Source organism: Equus asinus, chromosome 8, assembly GCF_041296235.1.
Source record: "Equus asinus isolate D_3611 breed Donkey chromosome 8, EquAss-T2T_v2, whole genome shotgun sequence".
NCBI classification, from domain to species: Eukaryota; Metazoa; Chordata; class Mammalia; order Perissodactyla; family Equidae; genus Equus; species Equus asinus.
Window position 1 is genome coordinate 86,434,937 of NC_091797.1, and position 17,050 is coordinate 86,451,986.

The 17,050-nt window shown below is 50.9% G+C and overlaps 1 protein-coding gene across 2 annotated transcripts in view; it reads left to right on the forward strand.

Moving 5' to 3' along the window:
- Positions 1 to 17,050, forward strand: part of WSCD2 (WSC domain containing 2) — a 109,444-nt gene that overhangs the window by 48,238 nt on the left and 44,156 nt on the right. For both annotated transcript variants that reach the window (XM_070516218.1, XM_044775736.2), the window contains one exon: positions 9,197 to 9,975. In XM_070516218.1, coding sequence (XP_070372319.1) covers positions 9,597 to 9,975 — 379 coding nt within the window. In that variant the 5' untranslated portion in view covers positions 9,197 to 9,596. The remainder of the gene's footprint in view (positions 1 to 9,196; positions 9,976 to 17,050) is intronic.

The window sequence follows — 17,050 nt, forward strand, 5'->3', positions numbered from 1 at the left end:
GTATGGAGCTTTTTCAGACTGGCTTCTTTCACTTCGTAATATGCACTAGAGATTCTTCCGTATCTTCTCATGGCTCGATAGCTCATTTCTTTTAGTGCTGAGTAATGTTGCATGGTCTGGACGTGCCACACTTTGTTTATCCATTCACCTAACGAAGGACGTCTTGGTTGATTCCTAGATTTGGCAATTGTGAACAAAGCTGCTGTAAACATCTGTGTGCAGGCTTGTATGTGGACCTAAGTTTTCAGCTCCTTTGGGTAAATTCCAAGGAGCGAGGTTGCTGGACCACGCGGTTAGGGTCGGGTTAGCTGCGGGTGGTTGCCTTTCACGACTAACTGTCGCTGCCTCTTACTGAGTCCCTGCTGTGTACCCAGCACCGAGGGAAGACAAGTACCCGTGTCTTCTCATTCGATGCTGTCTGTAGCCTGGAAGGCCGGTACTTGGTCCACCAAGAGTCAGAAACCCCGGGTCTTTTCAACTCCTCTGTCTGAGTCTCTCCTCTGCTCATCTCCCTTCTTCTTCCCTTCTTTGCAGACTAACTTGTGCTCTTTCTTTGGGCACATGGTGGCAGCTCCTAAGGTTACAAGTCCTTACTCCAAGTGACCAGCAGAGACAAGAATGTCTCAAACCCCAGCTGCATATTCCAAGGGGCAAGAATTGATTGACCAGTTTTACATCTGAGCCCACCTACGGTGCACCCTGGCTCCTGTGGCACTATGCCAATGTCCACCTGTGGCATAGGTGGCCCGAGTCCACCTATGCCAATGCCAATGGGCAGGGCTTTGTGGTACAAACGTGGCCACTGGGGCCCATGCCTGTAAGCAGTGTGTGGGGGGCGTGCACTACACAGACCCCCCCCCCAAGTGTATCCTCCACACCTACTTTGGGTGGTCACCAATCATCACAAAAACTCATTGAATCTTCATCTTTTTCTGAGATGAAGTCTGGGCAAACGGTATTGTCACGAGACGGGAAGAGATGATTTGTTTAGTTGGCCAAAGTTGGAGCAGAGAATGCCTGTCTGTTGAGAAACTGTTAGGCTTAGCAGAGTGCAGGCTCTGGAGCCAGACCACCTGGGTTTGAACTCTGCTCCACCACTTCCTAGCTGTGTGACCTTGCACAGGTGACTTAACCTCTCTGAACCTCAGTTTTCTCAAATGTAGCAAATGAGACCTTTCATGTAGGATTGTTGTAAGGATGGAACTAGTATGTAGAAGAGTGCCTGACATAGTGGGTTTCAATAAATATTACCACATGCTATTATTATGGTACAACGTATTTTAAACACATTAGCTCATTTAACTCCATACTTTCTCAGCGAGGCAGGGTGGATTGGTCCTATTTTGCAGGTGAAGAAACTGAGTCTCAGAGAGGCCACTTGCCAAAGATCAGACAGCCACCATGGGTCTGAGGCAGGTTCCAACCAAGTCTGGCTCAAGATCTAAGCTCCTTCCGTATTTCTTCCCAGCAGTCACTGCTACTCGCTGTGGCCCCGCCTGGTTCTCTGCAACAAGTGAGAATGGCCGTAAAGTTTGCCTGCGGAGCGAGAGGCACTGGAGTCATTACCCAGGGAAACAAAATTTTAATATTTATTTATAATGGGCACCATATGCTCCGTCTGATTTTTTTATTTAATTACATCATGGCAGATGGCTGGGTGTTAAAGGCCGTTAAGCTAATGGCACTTTGCTTCTCATTTATTTTCTCGAGTTTTGGGAAAGATGAATGAAAATGGACGCAGATGGGGAGCCGTGAGCACCGGGGGTGGTGGGCGAGCCCCCTTCCTAGGGACAGGGGGACGGAGGTGTGAGGATTCTTCCCGGGAGGTGGGCGAGTGCGCAGGAGGCGGCGCGTGCTGCGGGAGGACCCTGGAGCAAGGTTTCCCCTGTGTGCATGCTCACGCGTATGCAGAATCGTGGATGCAATGAGCCGCTTTCTTGACCCAGGGAGTAAGTCTCTACATACTGCAGTGTTCATTGCAGGTTTGCACAGAGTGGCCAGAAACCAGAGAAAGCAACACAGCAGTCCATCGTGGATGGGCAGGTCGGATCACCACTCTGTGGACACCCAGGAGTGGAAGGGTGTGTCCCAGAGGGAGTTCACACATTATGTGTGGGTGAAAAATTCTTCCCCAGGGTGAGTCGGGTTAACAAATTCTGGATTCCCAAAGAATACCATTTATAATGGTATTTCTTGGGCTGTTTCCTCACTTCTTTCGTTGGTCAAATGGCTGGTTCAGAAGCAAGATGGATGAGAAGGGACTTTGATTAAAGGCATTGAGCTTTGCTTAAGCTACCTGGAGAAGAAGATTTTGAGGGATGGTTTTCCATGTCTCCAAGCTCAGGAAGGATCCTTCCATTGAGGCTGGGATCCACCTGAGAGATGTAGTGGGTGGAGAGGGGGCTGGACGTCCTGGTGGTCTACTTGGTGTGTGCCATTGCGTCGCACACTGAGACTTCGTTCTGGCCTTGAAATCATGCTCTGCTTCTTGCTAGCTTTGTGCTTGGGCAAGTTACTTCATTTCCATGAGCCTTAACTTCCTCATCAGTAAAATCCGTTTAATTGTGCCTATGTCTCATCGTTGTCGAGAGATCCTATGTTGCCTTCCAGGAATCGGGACAAAGATCTACACACAGGAGGTTAATCACAGCATTAGTTATTTATAAGGGAGGAAAACTGGAAATGTTTTACATGTCTAACGACAAGGAAGAGGTTGAATAAATGGCAGTATTTTCCGAGTAGTCGCTATCATTGGTAAATAGTTTATTTAGGAGGTGAAGAACACACTGGTCCCTTTCATTCCCTGAGTGGGGAAGAGACACAGGGAAGGGAAGAAACCAGCACAGGGTGTGCTGTCAAGTCAGCCACCACTGAGGGGGACCGAGGCTGAATCCCTCAGGGGAAAGTCAGGGAGCCTGTGTAAACACAGCCTCGGGGTTATTCTACCAGAGGGGTGAGGGAGCCGGGGCATTTATCCACCAGCTCCCACCAGTCACGGACTGAAGTTCCTTCCAAATGGCCTTTGAAAGTTAGCTCTATGGGTGGCGCACATCCAGCATCTGTTCCGGATCCACCAGGCTGGCAGAAATGACAGAGACTGACAACATTGAGTGTTGGTGCAGATTTGGAGCAACAGAAAGGCTCCCACACTACAGGATGGAGTTGTCACCATGGCCACTTTGGGAAACAAGCCAGCATTTCTTAGGATCGTCATAAGATGCTCACACAGTAGGACCTCCCCATTGCCCTCCTAGGTATATGTACACCCTACACTAACTCCTGTGCGTGTGTGTCAGGAGCCAGGCATGAATGTTTGCAGCAACTGGTGAGGGGGTTCCATTCTGCCCAAGCCATATGAGCTGGGAATTGATGACAGAGAAGCTCTGTAAAGGGAAATGGGGTCCTTATCCCAGAAAAAGGGGGCACTGGGCAGGCAAACCTCGCATAATCTCAGCAAGTTATTATAATAAGAGGTAACACTTAGATGCCACTTGCATGTATTAACTCATTTGGTCCTCACACCAACTTTGTAAGCACTATTATTTCCCCCATTCTATGGATGGGGAAACTGAGGCCCAGAGAGGTTAATAGCCCTCCCAAAGCATTCTAGTGAGGATTAAATGGTGCAATGGGAATAAGATGCTCAGGACAGTGCCTAATGCAGAGTAAACACTCAAAAAATCCCAGCGATTTCTGATATTTTAATTATTAGGCCAAGACTAAAATGTCATCTCTGGCCTGGGCTCCCAGTTTCTTGGTGATCCCCAGGGGGGTCCCCTGTCCAGAACTGTGAAGAAATCGAACCTTCCCAAACCTGGTTTCTCAGCAGCTATTTCTTGGCCAAGCTTGGATGGTGGGGGTCAGCTGGTCCCTGGGCTTGTGCCTTTAAGTCAAGTTCAGGGGGTTGCGGAGGGAGGGCGGCCCCCTGCCCAACCTCATGGGCCTCCAGCCAGACTTACCTGCCTCCGGGACCTGGATGGGGAAGCACTGTGGCCACTCCCCGGGGGAGGGAGCCGCGCACCGGCTGCGCCTCCTGTTTTCCCTTCCCGCAGGGCAGCTCTGCCCGCCAGTCACTTTCTTGGCAGCTCAACACCAGAGGTTCATTCTGGTGCTAAAAATAGGCTGTGTTTAGACACTCTGAGGCTCCAGCTGGAAACGTGGACTGCGGTAACCAAATGCTGCCAGCCCCGCAAAGGGGGGTCCCTCGGCCTCATCCTTGTGGAAACTCATGCCAGCCCCAGGGAGAGAAGGGAGGGGGGAGGCAGGGTGTGCGTCATCCACCACATTCACAGATGGGGAAACTGAGGCTCCGAGTCTTCTCATGTAAAGTAAAGAGGGATGAAGCGCTGACAGCCAGCTCTTAGCGAGTGCCAACGCCAGCCCTGTGGGCTCTGTCACTGAATCCTCCCACGACCCCCGGAGGGAGATTCTGCGGTGGACCCTCTTTATAGAGAGAAAACTGCAGCTCAGAGAGGGGAAGGCACCTGTTGGGTTTCACGCCTGTGAATGACAGGAGAGGATGCGAATGCGATTATCGTTTCTAACGTGTAACGGGCAAAGGGAAACTGAGAGGCGACGGGGCTTGCTGAGGGCCAGCACGTGCCCCACCCGGGGTGTAGACGCACAATCTGTGGATTGAGGAGAGACAGCACACTGGCCTCGCAGGATGCTGGGAGGAAGGAGCTTGTGAGAATGTATTTGTAAAACCTTTGAACACAGCGTCCGGCATATGGTAGGTGTGCGAGAAAAGGTAGTGGCTTCATTTCCCACTCTTTTTGGGGTAAAATTTCTGTCTGAAAAGAGAGAGAGGGAGAGAGACAGGGGAGAAGGAATAACAGATGGCCACAAGAGGCAGAGAAGTCTTTGAGGTTCCCTTGGGGCATTGAAATGGGACACAAGACGCTGCCTCTGCAGAGCCCTGGGCATGCGATGTTCCGAGGCTGTCCCCTGGGTGTTTGGGCACATGGCACAGAGCCATGGTTGTAGGCTTAAGCCCCGCGGGGTGGGGAGTCAGTCCCTTGACTCTTTCCTCTCATGTCTTCCACTCGTGTTTCTTGAGGGCCTACTATGTGCCAGATGCTGGGACTAATGTGGTGAGAGAGCAGACATAGTCATTCGCATGGGGCTCAGATTCCAGGTGCTCCCCCTCCAGTGACCCCCCCACCTCTCAGCACTGGCACTGAGTGTGGGAGGCTCAAGTCAGCACCTCACTCCCCAGGAGGAGCCCCCACCTCACTCACAGTCCCTTCCCGGGCCTGCCCCCTTCCCTCCCCACACCACTGATGCCTCAGTCTCTTTCTGGTCCCTGCCAGCTTCTAATGAGCTCATTATCCTCTTAAAACCCATTTGGCACCCACTTAGAGAAAAGATGTGTTGAAATATAAAAGAATGAGAAGAGAACAACAAAAGGACTAAACCCAGAAATATCCTGAGAGAGACAAAAAGCCACAGGGAACACACGACAGCCAGAATTTTTATCGTCTCCATGGCAGCAAATGTGTCACCGTGATGGCTTTAAAAGCTGCCCCCATGTGCCCGTGGGAGGGGTGGAGCAGGGGGCTTTCCTTGAGCACCTACTATGTGCCAGGCGCTCTTCCTGCAATTTTTAATTCAGTCCTCCAGCACTGTATTTTTGAGGATGTCAAGATTCCGGTGCCCACTTTACAGGTGGGAGCCTCAGTCAGTGAGAAGAGGTGTCTTGCTCCGGCCACACAGCTGGTGCGTGGAAGAGGCGGGGTCTAAACCCAGGGCAGTCTGCCTCCAGAGTCCACGCTCTTGCCTGCATGCCTCTGGAAGGGCTGGTGCCCCCCCACCCATCCCCATGAGGGCTGCTGCTGGCCTCTACTCATCCTGGTCCAGCTGCAGAAACATCTGGCATGTGTGTGATCTACACGGAATACCACGAGGCACCACCCACAGCCTGGAGGTTTTCAAGCTAATGAGACTGGTCTGTCTTTTGTTTTATTTTTTTTTTTTAAGGAAGATTGGCCCTGAGCTAACATCCACCACCAATCCTCCTCTTTTTGCTGAGGAAGACTGTCGCTGAGCTAACATCCGTGTCAGTCTTCCTCTATTTTGTATGTGGGATGCCTGCTACAGTGTGGCTTGATGAGTGGTGTGTAGGTCCACACCCTGGATTCAAACCAGCAAACCCAGGCCGCCGAAGCAGAGTGCACAAACTTAACCACTGCACCACTGGGCCAGCTCCAGGAAAAAAGCCCCATGGTCTTTTAAAAGTGTCAGTGTGACTGTGAAACTTCAGTGGATCCCCATGGACACTGTTAGAGCACAGCCGGGACTCCTGAGTTTGGCATTCAAGGCTCCCCATGGTCTTGCCCCCTCCACTGCTTAGCTGCATTCTCTGCCCTAACCTCCTTTGCCTCCTCCACCCCGGTGACCTGCCCTTCGTGTGTGCTGTTCCTCCTCCTTGGGGTGTCCTTTTTCTGTTCCCTCACCCAGAAAACCTTGACTCCTCTTGTAAGACCTGCCAGCTCAAGACCTCTCTCCGGGGAAACCCTCTCTGATCCCCCCGGGCAGTTGCAGACCCTCACTTCTCCAGGCTCCCACATTCCAGGGCTTCTCACCCCGGGGTCCACAAACCCCCTAATGTTGTAAGCCATAATCTGAGAGCTTATGTGCAAGGGCTCTTTTCTGGGCACAGTCTCTGTAAGTTTCCATCAGATTCTCAAAGGGATACGAGACAAGAACAGATGCGTGGTTAGGAATATAATCTGTGAATCAGTTGACCTTGGGTTTACAACCCAGCTGCCACTTACCAGCTGTGCAGCCCCAGATAAGTTACTCAATCTCTCTGAGCCTCATTCCTCTCTGCTGTGAAATAGATAGAGATCACCCCCATAGAAGTGTTATAAGGATTAAATCAGAGTATGTATGTGTTTACAGTAGTGTCTGGCACATAATAAGTGCTTAATGAACATTAGCTATTAATCTTAATTGCTGTTCTATATCTCATACATACATCTACTACAGGATTTATCACTGTCTACCTAGTATACTAGTATAGTGATTGTTTAAATTGCCATCTCTCTCAGTAGACTCTGAGTTCTCTGAAAGCAGGAAGTTTGAATTATTTATTTCTGCATCCTAAGCGCACACATAGTGGGCAAGCAACACATGTTTTTAAATGAATGGAGGAATGAGTAGATGAATGGCTGGGTGGAGAGTTGGATGAATGAATGGGCTGCTGCAATTCAGATGAATGGGTGGATGGATGAATGGGTGGATGGATGGATGGATGGATGGGTGGATAAATGGCTGGATGGATGGATGGATGGGTGGATGGGTGGATGGATAGAGGGAGGGAGGGAGGGATGGATGGATGGATGGATGGATGGATGGTTGGGTGAATGGATGGATGGACAGATGGGTGAATGGATGGACAGATGGCTGAATGGGTGGATGGATGGATGGATGGTTGGGTGGATGGATGGATGGATGGATGGGTGGATGGATGGATGGATGGGTGGATGGATGGATGGGTTAATGAAATAGATTAATGGTGGATGGATGGAAGGATAGATAGATTGATGGTCAGATTAAGGAAGGGATGCTGGATGGGTAGACAGGTTACGACTTGATGGATGGTGGACTGATGGATGGATTAAAGGGTGATGGACAGATGGACGGATTGATGAATAACAGATAATTTGACCCCACAAGAACATGAATTTTTTGCTGTTTAGTTCACTTATCTAAGTGCCTGGAACAATAACTGGTGCATAGTAGGTCCTCAGTACTTAGCTCCTGGATGAATGGGATGGCTTATGGAGGACTGGCGGACTCTACTTTGAACCAGTTAAACTCCCATGCTGTTGTCCCACGCTGCCCCTCCCCATTAGGAGGGGCTGTTACCATTCAGATCATTCATTGGCTGACAATTGAATCCCATGTATTGGCTAAAGTTGTCATGGGCCCCCTGCTGGTGGCCATGTGAAACAGCATCAGCCAAATGGAGTTTTCTATTTTCTAATTGACATTCTATTTTCCTCCTGGCTGACGATCCTGAACGTTTATTCACAAAGCAATGGTTTTGAAACCTTTGTGCTCGTTACTGTCACCCGAGGGCACCTTGTTACACCTGTCGTTTCCCCCTCCACCAGAGATTCTGATTGGAGAGGTCGGGAATCTGCATGTTTAACCGAGCTTCCAGGTGATTCTGAATCAGATGCTCTGCAGACCACACTCTGAGGGACCCTGGCAAAGGGTGAGCCACTGCTGGTCACTGGGAGGCAGTGGAGCTGGGCTGCTGCTTCGGGGGCTATCTCAGAATTCCCAAGTGATGTCCAGACCCTGTGGGAAAAGAACAGAGTCCAAAAGGCAGTGGTAGACACTCAATAAATACCGAGTGAATGGATATGTTGCTAAATAATTCTGCCTCCCCTCGTCTGCCTTGGATGGAGGAGGATTGCTATGGACTTCATCTCTCCCACTAGAATGTGAGCCTGTGAGGGGAGGGTCTTTGTTTCTCTGGCTCACAGTTCATCTGCAGCACCAAGGACAGTGCCTGCAACATAGGAGGTGCTCACTAAATTTGTTGAATGAATTTGATCTGGTCCAATGTCAGCCAGGTCCTGCAGGCAGCTCAGCAAAGATAGGAAGTACATTTTGGACTTAAAGTCACCCACAGGGGGCCAGCCAGGTGGCCCAGCAGTTAAGTTCACACATTCAGCTTCTTGGAGGCCCCAGGGTTCGCTGGTTCGGATCCCGGGTGCAGACATGGCACCGCTTGGCAAAAGCCATGCTGTGGTAGGTGTCCCACATATAAAGCAGAGGAAGATGGGCATGGATGTTAGCTCAGGGCCAGTCTTCTTCAGCAAAAAGAGGAGGATTGGCAGTAGTTAGCTCAGGGCTAATCTTCCTCAAAAAAAAAAAAGTCACCCACAAATCAGTGTATATTTAACAAATATAGAGGAAGTGTGGGGCATAAGAACCTGTGCTTGTCCTAAATGAAGCTCCAATAGGAGTCAAGCCCCCAAATTCCCAGTGTAGTTTAAAGAAAAAGGCAGTATTCTAGAAGCCTCCGGACTGGGCTCCTGTCCAGCACTGCTGAGTGCTTTGGGCCATTGGTTTCCTCCCCTCTCTGGACTCTGTATCCCCCCTTGAGAATGTTCAAGAACCTTCGAGCTCAGGCCCCTGGGAGGAGATTTCTTATGCCTGTGTCTGTGCTGTTTTGCAGGGGGCAGCCCTGAGCCCTGATGCTTGAGCGGATGGGGGCCCATCAGCGTCTGCTTCTACGAGGTGGACACGCTGGGGAAGAGGCCAGAAATGGCCCTCAGTGAAATTAGCCAGCCCCGACAGCCCTGAGGAGCCGAGAGAGAAGTGAGCTGCAGTCGCTGGTGACCCAGGGGTCCTCCTCTGATTGCTGTTTTCAAAGTTGTTTGGGAACTCTAGGAGGCGAAGACCAACATGTAGGAAAATGGGACCAACTCTGGGGTGCCCCGAGCTTCAGAACCCCTTTTGCGGCCCAAAGGAGCCCACCGTGACCCCGGGAGGGCTGATGAGCTCTGTCCTCCAATCTCTTTGCCTCAGCCAACCCGCAACCGAGCCCCAGCGAGCCAGTCCGGAATGATCCCGCGATGGCCAAGCTCTGGTTCAAATTCCAACGGCACTTCCGCCGGAAACCTGTACGTTTCTTTACCTTCCTGGTGCTCTACCTGACAGCCGGGAGCCTCGTCTTCCTTCACTCTGGCTTCGTGGGCCAGCACGCCGTCTCCCAGAACCAGGCCAACCCCGCCGCGGGGGTCCCAGCTGAGGGCGCCGAGCTGCCCTTCCTGGGTGATTTGCATCTGGGCAGAGGCTTCCGGGATGCAGGCGAAGCCTCGAGCATCGCCCGCAGGTACGGACCCTGGTTCAAGGGCAAGGACGGGAATGAGAGAGCCAAGCTGGGCGACTACGGTGGAGCCTGGAGCCGAGCCCTCAAGGGGAGGGTCGTCCGGGAGAAGGAGGAGGAGCGAGGTAAGAGGGGTGAGCATGTGGGCGTGGAGGCTGGCTGAGGAGCAGGGAGGCAGAGAAGAGTAATATAATAACAGCTGCCAGTCTCCAGTGTTTGATGGAACCAGCCGTCGTAGTGTGATAGCCACAGATATCAAGAGGTCTCACTATCACCCCCATTTCACAGAGGAGAAATTGAAGCTCAGAGAGATGAGGTAACTTGCCAAAGGTCACACAACTTGTAAACAGCTAAGCTTGGATCTGGACCCTGCATTTATCAGAAGTCAGAGTGTGACCATCCCCTGCGGCCTTTTTTCAGTCCTTGTTAAATACACATGGAAATAAAAACAGCTAGCATCTACTGAGCACTTGCTGTTCTAATCACTTTACATGCATCAAATTATTACAGCTCTATGTGGTAGGTCCTATGAGTCCCATTTTTAGCATGAGGAAACTGAGACGCCAAAAGCCCAAAGTTACATGGCTAGTCGGGGCAGAGCTCCTGCTCCCCCACACAGCCTCCCCTCCACCAGATGGCCTCCCCTCCCCAACACGGCCTCTCCTCCACCTCGCTGGATCCCTTGGTGATGGTGCTTGGGGAACATCATTGCCCTGAGCATATTTTGTTGCATTTTCTTAGCCTTTCAGAGTCCAAAAGGGCTTTGCTTTGTGGGTGCATTACTCTATTTGGTTTTCACTACATTTTGGGGACTTGAACAAGGAATGGGATCCTGTGCCCAGTTAACAGATGTGGAAACTGAGGCTTGAAGAAGTGAAGACACTTGCCCAAGCCCGCACAGCTGGTGAGTAGCAGCCCTGGGGTTCTAGTCTGGTCTGGCTGGCCTGAACGCTTGGCTCTATACCTGTCTCAGAGTCTGCTGACGTCTGCCCATCTGGCCAGCATGCTGGGGGGGACCCTGCAACCTCTGCAATTTATGAGATTGGCACAAATGGACGTTGGCAGAACAGATTGGGGGACGGGTTCCTGTTCCAGCTCCACCCCCACCAGCCATGTGGCTTCACCTTCTCATGCCTCAGTTTTGTCATCTATAAAATGGGAATAGTGACTCCTCCCTTCCAGGACTCTTCTGAGAGTTCAGTAAGACAATGTTTATGAAGGCACCTAGCAGAATGCCTGGCATATGGTAGGTTCTTAGAGGAGACCAGGAAATTCTCGTGGATCTCAGGAAGGGACCCCATCTTTAGGCAGGTGAGGGGTGAGGTGCTACATTTAGGGAGAAATTGTGATGCGGCTTCTCTCTCCATCCTCTCTACTTACCAAGCTCCACCTCACCCCAGCCACTCCAAACTCCACCTGTAAGCCCGAAACTTTGTAAACCCCAAAGTTTGTCACAAGCCTGCACCTTAAGATATGTTCCCATCACACATAGGATAAATTCTAGAGTCCCTGCCATGGCCCATCTCCCCAACCTCATCTTGTAACACTCCCCACGCCCCTCACCACACCCCACCCCACTGTCCTTCTTGCCGTTCATTGAACACACCGAGCCCGTTCCTACCTCAGGATCTTTGTATAGGCAGTTCCTTCCATCTGGGATGCTCTCCCCCCATATCTTTGCATGGCTCCCTTCCTCCCTTCCTTCAGGTCTCCAGTCAAACCTGGCATTCCCATAGAGGCCTCCCTGGACTGTCCCAACCAAAATAGCCCCTCTTCATACCTAGGTACAACCACATTCCCCAGTTTTATTTTTGTCACAGCACTTACCATCTGAAAGCCTCTCGTTTATGTGTTTGCTTCCTTGTTTATAGTCTCTCTCCCTTACTAAACTGCAAGCTCCATGAGGGCAGGGATGTTGCCTGTCCCGGCCGCCTCTGTTGTATCAGCACCTGGGACAGCGCCCAGCACAAAGATGGCGCTCAATACCTACTGTTGAATGAGCGAATGTTGGATGGACCAACGAATGAGTGACCATCCCTCTGCCTGGAGTGCCTCCGAGGGTTAACTCTACTCTTCCTCCTGGTCTCAGCTTAGCTCCCTCCAAGAGCCTGTCCCTGACCCCGCTCCAGTCTTGATCAAATGCTCCTCCTCTGTGCCCCCTGTCATGGTCCTTACATGAATGATACTTGCCTGTGTTTGTCAAGGTTCCCTGATAGAACCTGAATTCTTTGTGGCACAATTGATACGTACAACAATAATATTATAAAATGGAAAGAGAGAAGGGAGAGAAAATACGAAAGAAGCCCGGGGCCCAGAGTTCTCAGCAGGCAGCCTTTGGAATCCGGCAGCGTTATTAGGAAAACACAAATCCAGCCTGTCCTTGATTAACTTATTCAGAGTTCAGCGAGGAAAGACGAAATATTAGATTAAAGCTAATAAAAGTGCGAGGTTTCTCTGAACTGATGCAAAACACCTCGGGTTTTTCTCTGAAGCTGGTGAGGGCTCTGCTTGATGCGGTGACACGGGACTTGAGCTGTAAAGGATTCAGAGCCCCTGTCACGGGCCGGGAGGGGAGGGAGGAGCTGCTCCCAGGCTGGGCTGGGACCGGGTGGGAGTCTGACTTCCTGGGTGGAGCTGGCACCTAAAACGTGCCAGTCATCTTGCTTGTCCTTTACCTCCCCCAGCCTTGCGAGAGCCTTTACTTTGGGCAGCAAATAGAGTTCAAATCCCAGTTCTGCATCTTGTTGGCTGTGCAGCTTTGGGCAGGTCACTCTGCATCTCTGAGCCTCAGTTTCCTTTTTGGGATAAAAAGTATCTAACATCAGATGATTATATAAGAGAAATCGACTATGTGTTCTCTAAGTGCCAGGCAGTGTTCTAAGCACTTGGCGTCTATTACGTCATGTAATCTTCATGGCAGCCCAGTGAGTTGGACATTGTTATTAACTCCATCTTATAGGGAGGAAAATGAGACACAGAGAGGTTAAGTGACTTAGGCAAGGTTATCCAGCTGGAGCTGGGGGTAAACCAGTATTTGAACCCAGGTGGTTTGAATCTTACACTCGAACCTTAACCGCAGCATTGCCTTATTCTCAGTGCACAGAAAATGCTCAGCACAGAGTCTGGCACACGGTGAGCACTGAATGCGTGTCAGCTGTTATTATTAATATTGCGATTCTGCCGGAGAAAACAGAGGTGCACAGAGGTGATGTGGCTTGCCTGAGGTGACACAGCCAGATGGGGGCAGAGCCAGAAGCCAACTCCAGTTTGATTTCAAAGCCTGTGCTGTTTCTGTTCCCCCTCAAATTACAGAGGGGTATACGCTGGGCATGAAGGAGGATATGGGGGGACTTAGTGTGCATTTTGGAAGGGGCAGAAGTCACCGACTCCCCATCTCCTCCTCCTAACCTGAAGGTCCGGTCTCTGCAGGTTATTGAGGGTCTGCTCTGTGTCAGGGAGACTGTGCATCCATACTCTCCTTTCAGCCTCGCATCAGGTAGGAATTATCGAGCCCCTTTCATAGATGAAGAAACAGAGTGTCAGAGTGGTTAAGTAACTTGCCCAATGTCACACAGCTGCTTAGAGGCAGAGCAGACTTCAACCCAATTCTGTCTGAGTTCAGAGCCCTTATTCTTAACCACTAAGCTATACAATCCCCAACTCCATTCATTCATTCATTCCGTATTTATTGCACACCTACTGTGTGCCCTGCCCTATGCTGGGAGGTTGAGACATAGGAATGATTCAAGCCCAGTTTTTCCCTCTGAGGAATATTCACACCCCCCTGGGAGAAGACAGGCAAGTAAAAAGAGAAATTTTATTTTCAAAAAATAACTTTTTTCCTGATTATCAAAGTCACACATTCTCATTGTAGAAAAATTAGAATACATAGAAAAAGAGAAAGGTGAAATAAAAATGGCCCAGCCCCACCATCCAACAACAGCCACAGTCAGTGCTGTTGGCATATCGCCTTCCTATTTCCTTTATGGGTGTATTTCCGAAGCATATATTTTATATACATAGCATTGTATTCTGCTTTTCCCCATTATAGCACTTTTTCATTTTCTTAAAAATTCTTCTACAATGAGCCTAAATTATTTCTAATTTGAAAAGTAATGGACAGTACTTGGAAAATTGTTTAGAAAAGTATTCTGATGGGGTTAGCCAGGGGGCTCTGGGATCACAAGGGAGGGGTCCTGTTCATGCACAGGCTGTATCACGGTGCCTTCCTCGGACGAGATAGTTGAGCTGAGTCTGTGGGATCCCTGGGCCGTGGCCGAAAGGAAAGATGCATCCCTTGTGCCCCAGAGAAGCCTAGAAAGGAGCAGCAAATTCCGTCCCCCGCACGAGGAAACCCAGACGGCACAGCAGTGGTCATCCCGACGGACCACCTTCCAGGATGGCAGCAAATCCCAGCAGGGAAATGACTGTCTCGTGAGTCTCTGCTCTGTACCAGGCTCAACGCAAAAAGGAATCTTGCCTACAGTCCATCTTTAATCCCTTGTATTAGTTTCCCAGGGCTCCTGTACCAAAGTACCATGAACTGGAGGCTTAGAACAACAGACGTTTACTCTCCCACAGTTCTGGAGGCCACAAGTCCAAAATCAAGATGTTGGCTCTCAAAGGCTCCAAGGAGAATCTGTTCCACGCCTTTCTCCTAGCGTCTGGCGTCGCCAGACCCTTGGCATGCCTTGGCTTGGAGCTGCCTAACTCCAATCTGTGCCTCTGTTTTCACGTGGCCTTCTCCTTGTGTGCCTGTGTCTTCATAAAGCCATCTTCTTAGAAGGACACCAGACATACTGGATTGCCCCCCGACTCTCATATGACCTCATAACAATGAATTACGTCTGCAACGACCCTATCTCCAAAGAGGGTCGCATTCTGAGATCCTGGGCTCAGGACTTCCACATATCTTTTTTTTTTTTTACACAATTCAAGCCAGAACACCCCTATTTTTTTATTCCCGCTTTTCAGGCAGGGGAAGTGTGATCTCCAAGAGCTTGAGTAATATACCGCAAGGCTACGGCAGTGTCAGGATTCGAACCCAGATCGGGTTGACTCCAAAAGTGTTCTCCTTCCAGTACACTGTAATGCCTCCTGTTTGTCAACTGACTCACAGACAGTAAACAAGAGAAATACAAATTAGCTCCTGTTTAGCTACCCTTTTAACAAGTTACCATTATTGAAGACAGCAAAATTTTTTGAAAAGGAGGATTAATTGAAGCAAAGGAAAAAAGTAAAGGAAAGAAAAACACACCGGCAGGAGGGTTCATTTCCAGATGGCTGTGCCCTCCTGGGCTCGCCCCTCCCTCACTGGCCTCTGTGCCTGAGGTAAACAGCCCAGCTAGGCGACTGTGCCGTTTCAGCGATATTTGTGGGCTGTGGAGACGAGCTGATAGATGGTGTGAACTCGGCCGTTAATCCACCCTCAAGTGGCTGTGAGTTTGCCCCTGTGGTACACACCTGACCTCTCCCCTCATCTCCAGCCCGGGGGGAGATTCTGCCACCCCCGCGGGATCTGAAGGCGAGGCCCTGGGAAAACGGCTCAGGTGGGCTGGCGGTACCCAGGCTGGTGAGCTTGGCGCTCAGCGGGGTGACCCGATTCTAGAGACAGGGCCACAGCCTGCCCTGAAGGGTCAGTGGGGAGGGAGTCGCCAGCCCTCGCTCAGCACAGGGAGGAAGCTGACTCAGGTCCGTATCCTGACCCACAGAGCTCAGCCCGTTCATCAGGCCACCGTGCGTGCAGACCGCGCCTGTGTTTCTCCAAGCATTGAGGAAGGGTCGGGTATCTTTTTCTCCCTCCTGTTGACAGATGAGGAAATGGAGGGTCATCTGTTCATCAGCAGGTCGTTGAGTACCTGCTGTGTGCGCCCGTCTCAGCCTGAGGCTGGCCCAGTGGGAGGCTAAGAGAGCGCGTAAAAGCTCAGGCTTTGGGACGATGGCCCCACAATCAAGTCCCAGCCCTTTTCCTAAGGGACCCTCCCTCTCCATCTTCCCCCGCGCAGGCCTCTCAGGTGAGGATGGAGATGCCCTCCTCTCAAGCCGAGACTCAGTGTGGTCCATGGGAAGAGGCAGCTTTGGATAGACAGGCCTGCCTGTGGGTTTGGTCCAGACCCTCCCAGCAGGTGGACTCAAGCAACTTAGCTTGAGGATCAGCATATTGGTCAGTGCTCCTTTGGTGGCAAGGGACAAACAACCATGTTGAACCAGCTGGAGCTAAAGGAGAAAATGTATTCTGTCTTGTCACCAAACTCTGAAAAAGGCTGGACTTTCTTTTCTTTTCTTTCTTTTTTTTTTGAGGAAGATTAGCCCTGAGCTAACATCTGCTGCCAGTCCTCCTCTTTTTGCTGAGGAAGACTGGCCCTGAGCTAACATCTGTGCCCATCTTCCTCTACTTTATATGTGGGACGCCTACCACAGCATGGCTTGCCACGCGGTACCATGTCCACACCCGGGATCGGAACCTGCGAACCCCAGGCCGCTGAAGCAGAACATGCGAACTTAACCGCTGTACCACCGGGCCGGCCCCAAGGCTGGACTTTTAAATGAATGGATTGTGCCCTGCTCTCTCTGTTCTCCTCTCTGCTTGTCTCTCTCTGGCTTGGTTCTCCTCCGACACAGACTTGACTTTGGTTCCAGGGATGGTGGCAGTGGTGGCTCTGGGCTTACAGGATGCCAACGTCATGACCCATGGGAGACAGATTTCCTTCTCCCACATTTAATCTATAAGAATCCAGGGAATGGGTCATGGCCCTTCCCCGGAGCAACCAATCACTGTCTGGTGGGGGCGACAATACGATTGGCCATGTCAAGGTCAGCGTCTCCCCATGGTCAAGACCAGACCCCGTGGTCAAGGTCTTTTAATAGGAAAATAGGAGGAAGGGGTGCTTTGAGGGTGTGGATGGTACCATTACAGTCCACGCCCTCCCTGCACAGTGGGCATGTGTACGCATGCACACCCTGGCTCCCATTAATTTGATTAGAAAAATCTCATCTCACACAGTCCAATGTCCCACATAGAGACAAACACACCTACCCGCAGCCTAAGGTGACACCGCCCACAGCCATAGTTCATCCAGATCCAAGCCCGGCGTCTCTGGAGCACGAGCGTTCCTCCCCATCACGTCTCCACGCGGCTCCTTATGATCCTGGGGCCTGTGGGCCGCAAGGAAGTGAAACCTCCCCGAGTGTAGAATGGGT